The 18,525-nt window shown below is 39.4% G+C and overlaps 1 protein-coding gene and 1 long non-coding RNA gene across 2 annotated transcripts in view; one reads left to right on the top strand and one right to left on the bottom strand.

Annotated features, from left to right (window-relative positions):
* Positions 1-596: 596 nt before the first annotated feature.
* On the bottom strand, positions 597-5,329 carry LOC127395599 (uncharacterized). The gene is made up of 3 exons (XR_007891827.1): positions 5,129-5,329; positions 3,453-3,541; positions 597-2,738 (listed from the first exon to the last, which is right to left on the bottom strand). It is a non-coding gene; the product is annotated as an uncharacterized LOC127395599 (long non-coding RNA).
* A 6,679-nt stretch (positions 5,330-12,008) lies between these two features.
* GLDC (glycine decarboxylase) overlaps positions 12,009-18,525 on the top strand; it is a 49,718-nt gene continuing 43,201 nt past the window's right edge. Inside the window, exons 1-2 of the mRNA XM_051643377.1 lie at positions 12,009-12,280; positions 12,388-12,466. Coding sequence (XP_051499337.1) covers positions 12,062-12,280; positions 12,388-12,466 — 298 coding nt within the window. The 5' untranslated portion in view covers positions 12,009-12,061. The remainder of the gene's footprint in view (positions 12,281-12,387; positions 12,467-18,525) is intronic.

Below are 18,525 nucleotides of genomic sequence, written 5' to 3'. Positions count from 1 at the left end.
CTTTTCATGTTTTGGTATTCTTGCTGAAAGATGTATCACATTAATATATTTTGAATTTATACAGAAATTAAATGAGCTTCCATGAGATTTCCATCTTCCCGAACATCCTACAGTGCCATCATCCTTAGCCTGTCAAATTGCTGTTAACACCTGTGTAATAACAGTTACTGTGCCTTGCCACATTGCTGCTTGTTTTGCAGTTGCATCCATACAAAGAACTTGGTAAGCCAGGAAAAAAAAAACAAAGAAAAGAAAAAACAAACAAGCAAACAAAACAAAACAACAAAGGCAAGCTAACAAACAGCATTTTAAGTTACAACTCTATACAAGTTTCTGAGTAAATGGAAATCCTAAGAGTAAGACTGCAGTTTCAATAAAGAACTTCTGTGTCTAAAAGTTTGTTGCTGCCACTTCTCCATCTCTCCCTTTGAGATACTCCCACCACTACTGGACTTCCTTGTTAGCTGATAAGAACTCATTAATTAAGCAGAAAAATAATCCAGAAAAAGGAGGGTGGTTTCTTGTATGATTAGCAAGACTAAATGGTTCATCATCCAAGCGAGAAGAAGGAAACACACAAATGAGAACAGAAGAAATGGGAAAAAAAGAAAGTTAAAGTTTCCTCTTTATTGAAAACACTGAGTTACTGCAGTGCTAGAGATAATACTATTCACATCTTACCAACAAATAACATGGTTAACTTAAAAAAAAAGTAGTAAAGCTGAATTATGTATATGTAAATAGTAATAAATACAATATTATGTTACAGTAGGACACTAAAACTTTGTTTTTCCAAATGACAGAGTACTAGTGAAATACACCAGAAGTAGCAGAAGAGGAACATATCAACCATAACTAGTCTTCATAGGTATTACTTATTATATAAGGGTTTTTTTTAAAGCAAATATTACAGTTTTCTACAATATCTTATTATTATTTATATTAATATATTATATTTCAATAATATGTCATGTTTCTCTAGAGAACCATGTGCCTTAAAAATCATGCCTATGAAGAAAACAAGGTGGCTTAATCAGTACCATTATTTTGATCCAAAGAATTACAATAGAAAAATGGAAGCTAGTAAACACTTTATATGTAAAGGTGTATAAAAACAGAAAATGAAACGTAAATAGAGTTCATGATTGTGCTTAGTGCAGTCTCAGGCTGCTCTTTCTACCTACAAGAAGGAGGAAAGAAGAGAAAAGTAATTAAGCAAAGGAAATAAGAAGAGAAAAGCTTCCCTGGAATAAAACTTTGAAGAAAACAAAAGGGAAAGCACAACAGAACTGAGAAACCAAAAGAAGCAGAAAAAGGAAAGATATATAAGGGGGGAAATGAAAAAAACCCAAGATGAGGCTAATTATAATTTGTAGAAGATAGACTATCTGAAATGCAGGCATATTTGTTTTCCAGGCTGAAGCATGGAAGGCAAGTTTTTAAAATCATCAAATTTCTAGGATCCTGCCTACTGCCACGTAGTATAGCTTCTGATTGTAAGCCTGAACACAGTTTGGAGAACGGAGTGCCAATCTGCTATTCCTGCACAAAAACACTAATTTTAGGAAAAGGTTGCCATTACAGCAAGTAAGTTTATTCCCTGTTTGGCAAAGTTGATGCCAGAAGAAAGAAGGATTTAAAAAATTAAAAAATGTTATCCTTCCTCTTATCCTGGGTAGAAATGTACAAATACTAAATCCCTTTCTTGCCAGTTCATTTCTCCACCTCTTCCCATTACCTGTTTTTAACTCACAGTAATTTTTAACAATTTTTCTGGCTGGTTTTGTGTTGGTTTTTTTTCATCATAAGCTCAACAAACTTTGCAGTAATCAAGTCCATTTAATAGGTACATATGTTTCACCAAAAGTTATGATCATTGTTAGATAAAAAAATGCCACCTTTAAGGAAAAAATAATAACTTTTCATTTTGCATGGATAGACAACTATATATTCTGATAGCAAACACTCTTGAGTTGTGAAAAGTTGGAAACACTTTTGTTTTGTTGGGTTCTAGTACCAAGTGATCTAAAGGGCTAAAGAGAAGAAAGACAACATAACTATGTCCATTACAGATGAATATGAAGGATAAAAGCATGGGAAGCAAGTTGCACTTGGCACATGAGACCATCATGGGAACGAGATACTCAGCTTCTTTTTTTTTTGTGGTGGAAAAAAAAGTTGATAACAAAGAGAAATATATTCTATTCCATACAAAGTAAAAAGCAATGATAGTGTGGACAGTACTTTAATTAGCATGTGTCTCGAGCCATTATCAGATTGAGAGAGATTCAAAATGATCCCAGTGGCAAAATTAAGACACAGGTGAAGTCAAATGTCACATACACGCCAAAATGTATTAGTTACATAACAACAATGTCACATGCAGATAGGATAGGAAGACAAAAGGAAAGTCAAGAAGGTAGCAGAAATATGAAGGATCCAGTGGTGTCCTGAAGGTCTGGCAACTACAGTCAGTGGAGAAGATCTTCAGCGTGCTGTCAGGCCATAGCTCTTTTTATGATTGATGTCTCTGCCTCTTCTCCAAAAGGGCATGGAGGTACCTGGAACTGATCTGCATTATCTCCTCCCTCCAGCATGCATGTCCTGGGCTGCCAGGGGGTCTCTGCAGGGCCACCGGGGGGTCTCTCACAGCTTGCTTTTACCTTCTTTGATTCCTTTTTACTGTAACTGGCCTTTACCTCTTGTCTTCAGTGCATGTGCTCTGAGAGGATACACACCTGGCGAATACCGTAGCTGACAGGCCCAGCTCATTCTGTCTTTTTTTGCTTGCTAGTGAAATAGCCTTTGATTAAAACTGTATACAAAGTTGGCTCTAGCCTTGCAGTTTGCTTCAGAATGTACTACATACAGAAGCCCTGTGGTTTGTTTCAGAACAATGTTGAGGTGTAACAACAGTTCAGTCTCTTACAGCATGGGAGTGAAATGACTGTTAAAATATGAGTAATTGAAAAAAGCATCTGAGTGATGGAAGATAAAATGGTAAATATTCCCTTTTCAGAGATTGTTGTGGAGTAGAGAGCTAAAAGAAAACCTCACTTTCTTTCTTCTCACTTTTCTATTTTCACTTAAAAATAGAAATATTTGTACACCCTACTAAATACTAACTCTGTATCTATGTAACAAAAAATTGGAGTCACTCAACAAGCCAAGATAAACCAACAGTGCAAAATATTGGCCACAATTCAGAAGAAAATTGACCAGGTTTGAAAGTTGGTCAGAATTAAAATAGCGCTTTTCATTGTTGCCATTTCTAAAACCAGCTATGAAACAAGTGTTTATCACACTGTTTATTGTTATTTTTAAAACTGGCATGGTATCCATTACACTCTGTAAACTATTTGTATTTATCTCTAAATCAATGCACAGTGACACTCAAATGTAACATTCTGTTCTTTCACAAGCCCTAGTACACACTCATAATATTTACTTACCAGGGAAGCTGGCAGATCCCCTCCCACCAAAAGCCATCTCTGGCTTCATCCCAATGGCCTTTCCATGGCCCTTCAGCTCCTGAAGGTCTCTAAAATTGGCAAAGAGGAATACTTAGATTTATAAGAAGGCAAGGGTCAGGAAGAGGGTTAGAATTTATTCAACCTGTAACAAGCACGCAATGCAATAGTTTACAACCCAACAGCATTCTGCTTCTAAGTCACCATCAAAACAAATTCACCAGGTTCAGCAGGACAGAAGAACACATGGTGAAATGTGACTGGATCATTGAGGGGGTGGGTGGACACAGACACAGGGGAACAAGTATGGGGGAACAGAAAGGAGATTAGAATTTTTGTTAACTTTTTTATTCTTGTTAAGAGTTCTGTGTAAAGTTCTCTGCTAAATGCGGTCATATGACTGACAGTATGTTGGCCTCTATTGGGTCTTTCTTAAGCAAAAAGGTTGTTAATAATCTTATTAATGAGAACTTACCTGTTTCACATTATTTGCTAGTGAATAATTTACTAAATATTTTATAGGGCAGCAAATCCACACAAATAACTTGGTAAGTCAGGAACCAGCTTGGTTAACTTTAATCAAGTTAAAAGTAAAGGTAAGCTGATCCTATTCTTCATTTCAGCTTTTTAAAAAGATTGCCCAAGACAGAGTTGCATAATGCTATTTTGCAATTGGTAAACGTAAGCACAGAGAAGACACATTTTAAATATTTGCACTTAGGCAGACTAATATAATAGCACTGTTAGATGATGGTGATCTCTAATGTTCTCATCACTACAGCAATACATTGACAAACTGCTCTTAATTAACTCAGTGCCCCTTGGAAAAACAAGATATATATTTCAGGTTAATCCAAAGGTAACTGGCATAGCGTTCTGTAAGAGCAGGCATAATATGAAAAGATGACATTTTCAGATGCTAGTACTATGGAAATTCCAACTCAGTCTTGTTTCATTATTAGTTAATATTTTGCCATTCTTTGAGAGAATGGCTGTAATGAGAAAATTATATTAAACAGTGGGTCCTGTCTAGGTCATCATTACATTAAAACAGAGCAAAGGTATTGTTAGTAGCATCTGAGATTTCTCAGTCTCCCTTATTGTTGTGTACTGCCATTCTGTTTTAATTACAGATTATGAACTATTTGCTGTATTTTACATCCAAAGAAAATGAGACATTGACAATAATGAGAAATTTAGGAATTCCTATACATATATATTAGAATATATTTTAAAATATTTTAAGCCAATGTTGTCTCCCTAGGACATATACCTTATTTAGCAAATATGTAGTTATTTGATTTTTTTTTTTTCCTCAGCTCTACACTTACTATTATTACTAACCCTACCTTAATTTTTTTTATTCTTCACCACTGGTCAATCCCATCTCAATCTCTATGCTCACCAGTGGCTTATTCCATTACCGTCTTCCCACATAAACCATTTCAACAGTCACCAGCATGTCCTATCACCTGTAGTCTGTAAAATAGATATCCCAAGCTGCATCTTTCAGTTTTTGCTGCAGTCTGCCTTTCCAGTTGCTCCCCATGTCTGAGCATCGTTCCTTCTCCACCTGTCAGGATTTGACCTCACTATACTGCACAAAGTAACAAATTTCTGAATGAGCTGAGACTTTTCATCATGTTGAAGAGACTTACCATTATGCTCTGTCAAGAGCACTGCAGTGAACCGGCATTATTACCTGACTCTTTGCTCAGAGCTGCAGAATCATGGCTGTACAAATCATGTGCAATTCCTGAGGGATTCAGGGAGCATAAGTGAATGGTAAGTCATGGTCAGATCATGCCATCCCAAGGTAAAGCATATTTACGCTAGCTGGGATGTTTAGAGAAGATATGGTTGAGTTCTGAAAAGCTTTTAGTAAGTGTATGTGAACTGATTATTTTAAAAGCTTATATTTTAGCCATGTTTGGTAGTTTTACTTTCCATTTTATTAACAGGAGCAGCGAAAAGATTTCTAATGCCAGGACGAGGCCATTGCAACATCTCAAGCCTTTTCTAAGTTATATGTTAACTAAGATATTATGTAACATTAAAGTATGTATTCAGTTTTGATTTTAGAGACAGATGCTTCAGTGCTGATTCAATCTTGGTCTGTTTAAGAGCTCACACAGCTGTGTTTATTAAAAGTTTGTAAAATGTCACGTGCTCTAATCGATTGCAAATGCACTTAAAGACGATAGCTGAACCAACCTTAACAGCTCCTGGTTGGTTATCAGAAGAACTAGTTCCATTTCTTTCACTCCTATCTCCCGGTGTGCAGTCATGTACTCCTATTTCCTACCTTTTACTCACTGTGATATTCACCTTCAGGAATCTTTCAGCAGGCCAGCTAAACTTACTGTGTCAAGAAAAGCATTTTCCTTTTGAAGCTGGACTTGGCACAGTGATATCTTGGTTGGATTCAACCAGAAAAGTAAACATCATCTGCATTTGTTACATGGGCAAATCTATGTATATGTAGGCATATGTATATGTAGTCAGACTATGAACAAACAAACAAAAAAAACCCAAACAAACAAACAAAAGCCATAATTGCTTATAGGCCACCTAGAACCTGGTGGAAATTATGATCACTTAGTTCATTTGCACAACTGGTATAAGCAATCTCTTAAAATCATAAATCATTATAGCTCTCGAAGCCTTTTTTAAGTAGATGAGGACTCAGAAACTCCCCTAGAAGCTTTGCAGTGTAAGGAACTGCAGTATTCCTTTTCCCAAATGTTTTGCTTTGAGCTGCAGAGATGAAAGAGGTATGGCTTTATTGGAGCTTCTGGGATTTATAAAGAGGACTTCATAAACATTTACCTGATACAGGGCAGAAGAAACTGGCTTTGTAACTGATTTGCTAAGGGATTTTGTTCAAACTCTGGAAAAGACAAAAACAGTGAAAGCTGAGGAGCTGTGACCTGATCTGATCTTACAAAGGGGGGCAGATTTTTATTAAATGTTTTTCAAGATAATGTTTAGCTTCATCAATACCTGTTGAACTGAAAATCCAAACAGACATCTGGGGTGTGAGATTTTTTTTTTTTAAATAAAAGTTGAGCTTTTTGTTGAAGGTGTCATCTCAGCAGTTTGTATTGGTGTGCTACCTAAAGTACAAACAAAGGTTATCTTTCAATTTCTAAAGAAAAATAATGAAACAAAACCTTATGCTTTTGCAAAAGCAAGTTTTCTGAACCCCCACATTTTAGACCTCCTGAATTTTCAAATTCTGAGTACTCTGTTGCATAATTTATGCAACAGAGTAACTTTAACTCCTAGATAAGAATGAGAGAGGACAGCTGTTTATTTCCCAGAGAATATCTCATACCTTGTCGTCATGATACAACTGTTAGGGTCAGCAGTATACAGTTCCCTCCGTGGCAGAATGTTTTTATTGCCCAATAAAACTGGATTGGGCAAGAGAAATTCTTGCAATACACTGTCTATTGCATAGGTATTCATAATAGATAACATCTACTGATATAAAGTATTTGCAGAGGCAGTGCTCTAATCATATAGCCATATTCAGTATTTATAAGCCAATGGACACAAATAACGTGATAAGAGGTTTAACCTATTCACTGTTCAGTAACTGAATTTGCATTCAAAGTCTAATCAAGCTTACCTTTGAACCAAGTTAAAAAAGAGCAAGTGACAAAAATAAGGTCTAGAAAATCACCCACTAGCAGCAAATTCTGACTTGTAAGAAACCCAGTGTAGATCCTACTGGCCTTCTCTTCTGGAAGGTTAACAGAGGACAGTGGTAGGTGTTTGTAAGGACTGACAATAGGTTTTGACAAATACATCCTGACAGTATATTTTGACAAATACATCTGTTAGACATGGCAGTGGTAACAAGGAAAAAAGAAAACCTCACAAATTCAATTTTAATCCTACAGTTGTCAGAAAGAAAAGATGTTTGCCATGGAGGTGCAGCAGTTGTTGCCCTGTTTAGCCATGTGTCACAGAGATGTCTGGCAGTTCAGTTAGTCACAGCATGAGGGAGGGAGGTGACAGATGAAGAACAAACCAGTGATGTTTGGAGTTAATTCTCATTACCTCCCCTATAGATATTCCCAACTCCAAACATAAAAGGAGAAAAGGTTAACTTGTGTGAAGGGTTAAGAGACTTTGTTGGCCAGAGGACTGGAATAACTCAGGAGTTTCTAAAATAACCTAAAAGCCTGTGGGCAAAGACAGCCTACAGAGAGTCCTTACCTAACCACACACAGTTATTTCAGTCATTACAGAAAACAGTCAGGGCCCAAGCTGCACCTGAAGGACCTACTGATCGTGAACCTGGAGTCTCGATTTCACCTCAGCCCAAGGCCCTCAGCTATCTTTCTGGAGTGCTGGTCTCCTGCTGCCTGGATTGACCTCAAAGCTACATGGGAGCTAGCTTGTCTCCTGGGGTCCCTTAAATGTTTTCCACTGTCTCTAGCCCTGTCTGGCGAATGGACCTAAGATTCAAGCTGAAACCTTGTCTTTAGTTCTACCTCTGGTCTCACTTCCATTTGCTCCTGCTTGGGGTTCCTGAATGGACCTGGTTCATCACTTGCCTGGGACTGTCAATGGTTCCTGCTACTGGCACCTGGCTTACCCTGCTATGACCAGGCCCAGTGGGACCATGGTCTGCCAGGGACAAGTTTGCCTGCTCTGAGATCACCCTTTACACCTGCAGCACCTGCTCTGAGGAAACAGCAGGCCCTTGCAGATCCCTGACAAAAGAAACAGATAAATCATGCTAATGCCTAGTATCTTAAAAACCTTCAGACACTTGCCTCCTTCAATCATTTGCTCACACAAGAAGTGGGGTTGAAAGGACTTTGCTCCAAGGTTAACATTCAAGGATACTTACATGATGATATCTTTCACATGCCCGTTCTTCTGAAGTCTTAGAGATTTTTAATATTTCTTTTCCTTCCCCTTTCCTTCATTTCTCCACAGCCCAGGACTTCCTTACTGGTTCTCTCTGTGTCATTCTCCTTGTTAGAGAGACCATACCATTAATTTACTTGACAAGAAAAAGAAACATATATTTTAAGATTTAAACATCTATAGGAAACATAGTAGATTATATATCCAGCTGCATCTGTACATGTATCTCTGAGAAATACATACAGAGCCAAGGTGGTTTTGCTTGCTTTATTGACTTAGCAAGTGTGGAACATAGCAGATTTGTTAAAGATTTTATTTCCAACACCACAACTAAAATGAAAGCTGCACCCTGAAGATGCTGCAGGTATGCATGTGTATGTGAGTAAAAAAACTTCCCTGGGAGGAAGCACAGTTCAGTTTCACTGTAGTTCCAGTTTGTCAACTGAAAGCAAACAAGACCTGACATTACGTGAAGTGTCAGCTCTAATCAAGGTGCAGGGATACTTCTGAGTTCAGAACAAATAAAAGACTGTATGACTTGGGGACTGTCAGTTAAATAAGGTACTGACAGTTAAAGAAGATACACTTAAAAGCTTGAATACATATTACTCTAACATTAAGATATTTACATAGCAAACATCTCACTATGGGTCCTAAAGAAGAAACATGATGCTGTGTTATCTGGTGTCATAATGTTGCCTGGTCTTTTACAGAGGGTGGCAGCCCTAAACCCAAAGTATTATGATCCATGGGAAATCCACTATGTTAAGCAGTGTTATCTTATGTATACCTAACTTATATACTATTTTATGATCCAGCTGTGGTCCATGAAAAACAGTAGTGGGCAAAAACTGCAAAAATGGCTGCAGGCCCTTTGGCAATAGTGGTAGCATCAAGCTATTATGGATTCAGGAATATGTAACTGACTGGTTATCTACCCTCAACACATCATTGCCTATCCTATTGCACATTCTGACACTTTGGTGTCAAAAGACATGTTGTGAAACTATTCTATTAAATTTAGGGACCTGAAAATCTCTTTCCTGTGTCCATATTGGATGCAATTTGTGGAGCTCTTAAATTCTGCTGTTGTAAGGGGATCCAAAAACCAAATTCAGCCCTCACTCAGAAAATACTGACATATACAGATGCACTGGAGAGAAGTAATTACTCCCACTAGTAGCAATTGCTTTTGGAAGTATGATGTATTGCTACTTCACTTGAGTAGTAAATTCAGGGATAAATTTAAGTCATTCCTGGCTTGATATATTACATAAACATCTGTATTGCTCTGCATGTAATGACAGCCATAGTGATTCTCAAATCTTATTTTAAGCAATAAATTATTTTACAGATTAAATATTTCATTAAGAGAAAACCTGTGATGAAGATGTCTCAAATTAAAAGGTAGAAATGTTTCCAGTGCAAACCCAAAAGAAGGAAAAACTACATATTGTACCATTTGTTTATAACAAGCATATGTATAAAATATTAATAAAAATATGTTCATGGTCTGTTCTCATTTTCATATTTAAGGGTCTATTTATATGCTTATTAAAACACCCTCCAAACCAGTATCAGTAGAAATTCCGATAATCTTCAGTATTGAATTAGATACAGCTAAACTGAAATAGACACAGCATCTCTTGTGCCCCTGCAATTTAAGATTATTTCATTATAAGAAAACAAAAGTATTAATGAGGGTTTTCTATCTGGATTGACACTTAAAATCAGCCTGGCCTTTAAGAGACCCTTTGGCAGGCGTTCCTCACCTGATCTGCTAGAGAGTTTTGAAAACACTGATGACTAGTAATTTTCTTAGAAAAGGCAGCAAAGGTGGTAATTTAAACTGCTAAAACTTTTATTTCTGTCAAGGAATTTCAACAGAATAAAATCTTACATCGGAACAGCAGTCAGCATATGTTGGAGTCAGCCTGTCCTGGTAACGGCACAGTATGTTTTGTGTCACTAGTCACTATGTCCTCAACATTGTGAGTGCTCTTCTTGGCCTTAAGGAACAGCATATTGGGAAAGAAAGGATTATAAAGTGACTGCTTTTGAATAGTAAGCTGTTATGCTTGCTCCATTAATGGTTTACATGGGTTCAGTTGGCAGCTGAACAAATTTGGGAGGGTGGAGGAAAGCATGTTGAGAACTCCTAAAAGCAGAAATCCCAGGTTGCTGACTGAATGCAGAAATATTGCAGGATGGTATGAGTACATTTTTTTTTTCCTAGTCTTATATTCCTCCGTAGGTAGATGAAATTAGCTAGTGTCAGAAATAGGCTGTTATAAGCAAGAATATAGTCTAACCTAGTCTTTATGCTCTGTGAGAGGGTGATGCAGAAGCTTCAACTTTTAGCTTGGGGTGATAGAAGTGAACTGAACGGAATCTTGCAATAACACATCATTTGGACAAATTCTGCAACATTTGGACTAAATATGAAAATTCTTTTGAAAAGTTTTGGAATATCTTTAAAAAATAATTTAAGCATGAATTCGTAAGAGGAATTAAGTCATTACTATAATGGTTTTAATATATTTTCCAAATATCTCTATTCACTAATGTCACATTATCTCAAGTTAAAAGTTTTTAATTTCCTTCCTGATACTGTTGTATTTGTAAAGAAGCAAATATCAGAAAAGAAACAGGAAAAAAAAATATATTTGAATAGCAATAATTTAAATTCAGTGTTAGATTCATATTGCAAACCCTTGCAAAAAAAACACCTTTGCTGCTTGAACTGTGCTTCATCTCAGCTTAGTGTGTAATCTGGGGCCTTATCATACAGAAACCAGGGACTTAAGTCATTACTCCAGATACACATGCATATAAGTTATGTGAGCAGATACCAGCAAATGATAACTCAGGTTATATCAGAGGAGCAAGCAATTCCATGTTTACTACAGAAATAGAGAGCTTGCATGAGACAGTGATCTTTGGTGTGAAGAGTATTTTTAGATTCAGAAGTAGTGACTAGTAAATTCTTTAGACAGGCAGTAAATCTGTGATACAATTAATATTAAATCAGCGTGTCTGTTGGGAATAAGTTTTTATCTTTCATTGTTACTCTACTTAAACATTGCTGCAAATCATGTCCTCAATGTTGCTATACTTCGTGATCTTGATATAAAAGATACAAGTTTGTAACTATGCCGATATTATCCTCTGAGACGCGGAACCGAAAAGGGTAAAAGTAGGTTCCAGTTAATCTCTCTGCTCCCCAAGACTAACATCACCAGAAGTTAAACCAGTAATGACTAAAGTTGATTACCCCCCTTCCCAGTCACAGCTGGAGAAAAAAGGGGCACGTAGCATTCCTCCGAAAGCTAGTAACTTGAAAGCAGCTGCACGCTCTGCTGCAGAAACACAGAAACCTTTTTTCCAGCCATCCCAGCAGGGCTTATGAGGAGGAAAACCCTCTCCCCTAGTAAAATCACCACCTGGCTGCTCGCCCTGCCCGAGCCAACCGGGAGCGCCGCCGGGACGCCGCTCCGCGGGGATGCTCGGCGGGCCTCGCGGAGCCGGGTCAGGGTCAGAGGGGCGGCCGGGGGCCGGGCGGGCAGGTGGGGGGAGGCGGGGCCAGGGCGGTGCCGCCCCCGGGCCCCATTGGCGCCGGCCGCGGGGGGCCGCGCCGCACCGCCCCCCGCGCTCAAAGCGGGGCTGCCCGGCGGCGGGGGCGGTGGAGGGGCCGCGCCGGGGCCATGCAGAGCTGCGGGCGCTGGTGGGGGCGGCTGGCGGGCCGCGGGGCGTGGCGGCACCTGCGGGCCGCGGCGGGCGGGGGCGGCCAGCGGCGCTGGGGCGGCGGGGAGGCGGCGCGGTGCATCGAGCAGCTCCTGCCGAGGCACGATGACTTCTCCCGGCGGCACATCGGGCCGCGCGACCTGGAGAAGCAGGAGATGCTGCGAACCGTCGGGGTGCAGGTAGGAGCCCGCGCCGTGCGGGGCTGTGCGGGGCGGAGGAGGCGGCGCGGCCAGTGTCCTGCCGGTGCGGGCGGTGCTAACCGCGGCATGCCGTCGTCTCTTCGCAGAGTGTCGAGGACCTGATGGATAAAACCATCCCGGCCAGCATCCGTCTGCGGAGGCCGCTGAGGATGGATGACCACGTCTGTAAGTGCCCGCACGGCCCTGGGTGCTGTCGGACCCCCCCGCTGCTCTCCCCGCCTGGCTCTTGCCGCGGGGCTCCCGGCGGCTGACGCCCCCGGGGAGGGCTTGGGGTGCTGCCCCCCTCCGCCCCACGAATGTCCCCTCCGAAATGTGTCACGGACACCTCCTTGCTGGAGTGCAGGATAAGGCTTAAGTAAGCGTAGCAGTGCCGTCACCGACAGTTTGATCCTCACAGACCTAACTCCGTAGATCCGTTCGGCTGCTGCGTTTCTGGTTCTTATGTTCCGAAATCGGTACGAAAACGCGCGCCAGAGAGGGGGTGCCGGAAAATCCCTTTCGTCACAAGAAGTCAGATACGGGGGGGAAAGAGTGGCCAAAAATCGTCCCCTCAGTGTGGACTGAAGCTTCAAACGGGCCGCTGTCTTTTGTTGGCTCTTAGGTTCCGCTGAATTTCTTTTGTTTCCCAGCCCCTCCTCGGTAGTGACCTGCATTTTCTAATAACATGCAAAACATGCATCTCTGTATAATGGATACATGGTAGACTAATGGCTGGCATGTGGGATCTTTGTGATCGAGGAAGATGCAGAAATACAGAACATCAGTCAGGGCCAGCAATTGTGGCACTGCAGCAATACAGCAAATTGCTGTTGAAAACTTGATGTGCGTTTATGAGTTTTTAGATATTAGTGTTTCCGAAAGTTAGTAATCACAGCACAAAACTTCCATATGTAACTGCAGTCTTGATAGGTATTTGTGAACATCATGCTTTAAATCCTGAGTGGAAGGAACTAAAAGGAACCTAGCTAAACACTTCCAGTGAAACTAAGGAAGCTCAGTGGCCATGCAGATAGTGGGGTCAGTTACATCAGAATTATCTTTATGTTTGTGTCAGGATCCTTTGCCTGATTTGTAGAAAATCTGATCTCTCTAGCTGGCTTTTTCTCATTGCTCACCCGTGAGCTGTAATTTGAGTGTAAACTTCAGGCCTGCAGCCCCGGTGAGGTTCCCGGCCAGTTCAATCTGGTTACTCTGCGATGACATCACGCGTGAGAGGCAGCGCCACAATGGACTAACAGCCAGGATAACTGGAGCCTGAAAAGACAGGTCCTAGCCAGGCAGGATACAGTATTGACTGGAAGTTCCTACTTTTAAAATGTTTTATTAGTACAGTGGTATTTTATTTTTTGGTAACTTCCCGTCCTGTTAAAATGTGAAGTGGGGGTAGAGAACTGGAATTTAATCACCACCTTCTGTCTCTATAACTGCTGAAAGTATTGCTTGGCATATTTTCCTATGGTTAACATATTTTAATCAAGGTACTCTCTGTCTGATGAGTGATTTTCACTTACACTCAGAGAACATAACTTTTTAGATTATTGTATTTTTAGGTCTGTTAGAGGGGTTAAATGTAGATTGTCACTAATAACTACTTCTCAGAAATCCTTCAGCTTTTTTTGTATCTAGCATATGATACTCTTACCAAGTTTTACATTACTAAAAGAGACAGAAAAGTGATACGTAGTACAGATAGGCATTAAAATAATTGCACATTGTTGAAAACTAAACTGGTGATGTCAACCTAAGTTTAAATCTTAATGCATTTTTTTGAGACTTGCAGAGCAATTTTGAAGTGGATGTGTCCTGCGTTGCTGTGCATGAGTTGTTGTGTGTGAGTTCTCACTGTGCAGCAGGACCTTGTTAGCTCACAGTGTATTTAGTTCACTGGCATTTTGCTCCACTTGCTATGCTGCTCTTGTTCCCTTAGAGTAAACTTTTAAAGAATGTGACTGCGATGCAGAGCCTCACATTGCACAGCATGCAGTAGTGAGTTTTGAAAAGAGATGCTAGCATGAGGTACAGAAACTTTTTTTTTTTTTTTTGCACACTGCTGCTTTTTCTTCTGCAGCCAGTGTGATAAACTAACTGTATTTTGTAATATAATATGTAGGTTTTCATCAGTAGTTTTCCTACTGCATCGGTAGCAGAGAAATTGTAAAAGAGAAGTTGAAAGCCTCTGCTTAAAGTTATGAAACATCAGATTGAACATCTTGGTTGTAGGACACTGCAATCTGAGTAAAACTTCCTTCGTCATTAGTGAACCATTAGAGAGAACACTAGCTTTCTAGTCACCAGTGTGGGATTTCTTATATAAGTATGGTGTAATATTTCTTTGTCATATTTCCCTTTAATACAAGGGAGAGCAAAACTGGGGAAGTGCCTTGAGATCAGTATCTATTTTAAACATGTTCTTTTCATTTGTCTGAAGACAGTTTTGCTCCCACCGTCCCCCAAACTCATACGTGCAGGAAGAGAACACAGTGAGGCATTAAAAATCTATTGCTCAACTTCAGCATTTATATAATTTCAAGTCTGGCAATAACTAGTAGTTAAAATATACATTTCCAGTTTTCTGTATAACTTCAGTTAAAAAACTGAAAGTGGCTGCGGGTTTTTTGAACAAGTCAGTTGCACTGAAGTCTTGTTGAAGTCAATGCTTACAGCTAGAATTAGATATACAGTTCAAGGAAACCATGCATAACCATAAAAAGTACGTATTTGTGAGTATCATAGTTCTCTGCAGTTATTTTGATGTGTTTTTTAAAACTTTTATAGCTTTAGGCCTCATATCAGTTGTATACAGTTGATGTGTATACATATCTTCAAATTTTGATTAGGTGTGGCAGGAGAAAGAATGAAGCTTTATTACTTCCCTGGAGGACATATTATTTTGAGAGAGAAACCCTCTAGCCTTAACTGGACATTTGTTTTGCTTGTGTATAACTGGAAAAGCTATTCTGGTAAATGCTAAGCTTTGCTGGTACAAGTGCATCCATGCTAGAAATCCTTTTTCAATACTTATTAGTGTTCCTGTACTGGTAGATCTCTTCCTGTGCAGACATGGTCACTGATGGAGAGAAGGAATGTAGCTTGTGGTAAGAGGTTTCTGAAATGAGTTGGTTCCTTTGATATTCAGTATCACAGAAGTATCTGTGTCCATTTTCTGACAAAAAAAGCCATTTTGAAAATGCCCATTGCCATGAGCCTACTGATAGTGCTATTCAGACCCTACCTGAATATGCCTCTGAAAGCCAGTAGAGTTGAAACAGCAAAATGTCTGATTTCACTTAACAGTAGTTCACAGAATCACAGAATAGTCGTGGTTGGAAAGGACTTCTGATGTCATCAAGTCCAACAAAGGAAAAAACAAAGCAGCAAAAAAAAACACACCACAAAACTCCACAAAACCACACCACAAAAAACCCCACAACACACAATTTACAATCTTAGCCACAAGGGCATGCCCTGGAGTTTCTCATCTACATGTTTCTTGAATACCTCCAAGGATGGCGACTCCACCATCTCCCTGGGCACCCTGTTTCAGTGCCTGACCACTCTTTCAGTAAAGAAATTCTTTGTAGTATCTGGTCTAAACCTCCCCTACTGCAACTTCAGGCCATTTCCTTTGGTTCTGTCATTATTCACTTGGAAGAAGAGGCCAACACCGACCTCCCTACAACCTCCTTTCAGGTAGTTGTAGAGGGCAATGAGGTCTCCCCTCAGCCTCCTCCAAACTAAACAACCCCAGTTTCCTCAGCTGCCTCTAGTAGTCCTTGCAGTCCTGTAGCTCAACTGATCCTGGAACAGGAGTTCTTTACAGTCAGCTTTTTTCTGCAGATATAGTTAAAGGAAAATGTTATTTTGGCATGCAACTTCTGTTTAGTCAATATTTACAAGACAAGGCATCTGTTTGATACTTAATTGTGATCAGCTGGTATTGCACAGCTTTTTTCTCACTGTTGCAGTAAATAAACTTTAACAATCAACATTTTTTCTTAGATATTGAAGGTGCTTTAGCAGGTATGTAGTGTTTGACCCGTTTGAAGTAAAAGAACAGGCCATCTTACACAAGATGTTGTTTTGTCGTGGCAAACCCGCTGTCTGTATGTGTCTTAGTTATCCCTGCGATGTATGTCCATTTTATGTAATGGGTAGGCTTTGTACATGTATTATGTATTTCTGATACTTTATTCAGGGTTTGAATAAAAAAAAAATAAGTCTACAAACTCTGCCATTATTTTTTTTCCAAAAATACTCCCAGTTACATTCTAAAATTTTAGTTTATAAACCTTAGCTTAAGAAAAATCTCTCTAAGAAACCAAATGGGACTCGTCTAAACATTTTTAGAAGCAGCATTGCTCAGAGGCAGTGGTGTTGTAACAAAGACTACTTGTATCTTCAAATTTAACTGCTTTGCATGCGTTTAAATCTACCCTAGCTATGATTCGTGTTTAAAATGCCACGTAAAAATTAATTTCGGAGGAGGTTTTAATCAGCTCCTCATGTCACATGAGATTTTTAGACCTGATTTAGTAATTTCAGATTCCTTGCTGCTTGGCGTCATGTATGCTTTGGACACCTATAGCAGGGGTCATTGTCATCCTCCAGGGTGTTGCCATAAGCCATGCAGGACCCTGCATTACCACCGGTGGCACTTTGCTCCTCCTGGCACTTCAGAGCTGCTGCTTCTCTTTCTGAAGGTGGCATCCTGTGAGGGTCGGTGGAGAAAGGCAGGCATGTTGCTGGCTCTCAGCCCCTGTGTACTTTCCACTCCTCGCAGCATCCTCAAGTTGCTTCTACTGCCCAGGCAGGCTGGGTGAGTGCAGGTGGCCAGAATGAATGGAGTAGGCAGGGGCAACAGATGATGCCCATCTCTTGGGAAGTTGCTGCTTAGATCAGCAGTATTTTTCTTGTGCTGTCCTGCAGCTCTATTACAGGTCTGACAGTGCTTTGAAACTGTTTTGCTTTAATATAATTTGACTTGTTTATAAGCAGACATCAAGTTAATTTCTAAAGCCAGAAAAATAAATTAATCCCCTTTTTCTTTTAAGAGTTGCGCTGAAGATGTTGCTTTGTTGATCTCAGAAGTTAGATTTTTTAATTATTTTTTTTAAACCTGACATGTTGTGAACAAAATCATATCAAATAGTCTCCTCCCTTTTGTGTTGTAAGTTTTAATTAAGTTTTAACTCAAATCCCTCTCACTGTCTTGATTTCTCTCACTTTTTTGGGTACCATATTACTATGCAGGTGTCTCACAACTTCAAAGCAAATTAACTGTTCTAACCACAAAACCACTAGCAGAACTAACAGTATTATCAATTTATTATCTGATAATTCACTCTCTCCTACTATTTTTATTATGTATTTTGGTTTTTCTACCTATGGGTGTAGCAGTCATGCCATGTCCTCAACAGAAATACTACTGGGATCCTCAGTGAATTTTTCTCCACTGTTCTAAGATAGCAGTACTGCAAGATTAATTAACTTTATTCTGGGCCCTGTCTTCACTCATATTAACTAATGACTTGATTAGGGGAATAAAGACCAACTGCAGTGATTTAGCTGGCGCGCTTTTTTTTTTTTTTTTTCTGAACAAGGTTCTTAAAGAGCTTACAGTGTACACCAGATAAAATTATTTCAAGATAAAGGTATTCCATCCATGTTGTCTTAGAAAACCGGAAACAAACAGCTGAGTGTGATGGCCAGTTTTTAACCATTTCTTAATTATAGTTTGTTGTGGGTTTTTTAAAATTTTGTTTTGTTTCCCCATTTGGGATATTGCTTCTATATCTCACCTGTTGCTGGGGAGAATTAAGAAAAAAAAATGGTAATTGTAACCCAGTACAACATCTTGCAAGCTGTGTTTTTTCAACCAATATGCATTGAAATTTGCCAAAATCTTAGTCTTAATATGTTTCTGCTTTCTAGAAATAACTAAATCTTTACGAGAATGCACTGCTTTCCACTACATAAACTTCAAGGTATATGCTTTATACAGCTGAAAAAGTCTGTGTAATTTTCTGGGTTTGGTGACACTAATGTTGACTATACTGGAAACTAAGCAATTTCATTTTCAGTTTGAAAATTAGCTTTTAAGCATAGATTAAATCACTCTTGTGGTTAAGATTCCTCTGCTCTTATCCTAGTGTTATTTACAGTCTCCAATAAAGTGTTAAACCCCTTTTACAAGTCATATTATGGGAATACACTGTTAAAAGCTA

This window comes from Apus apus, chromosome Z (assembly GCF_020740795.1).
Source record: "Apus apus isolate bApuApu2 chromosome Z, bApuApu2.pri.cur, whole genome shotgun sequence".
Classification (NCBI taxonomy): domain Eukaryota; kingdom Metazoa; phylum Chordata; class Aves; order Apodiformes; family Apodidae; genus Apus; species Apus apus.
Note: the sequence above shows the minus strand (reverse complement) of the source record. Positions and strands in the feature narration are given on the sequence as shown.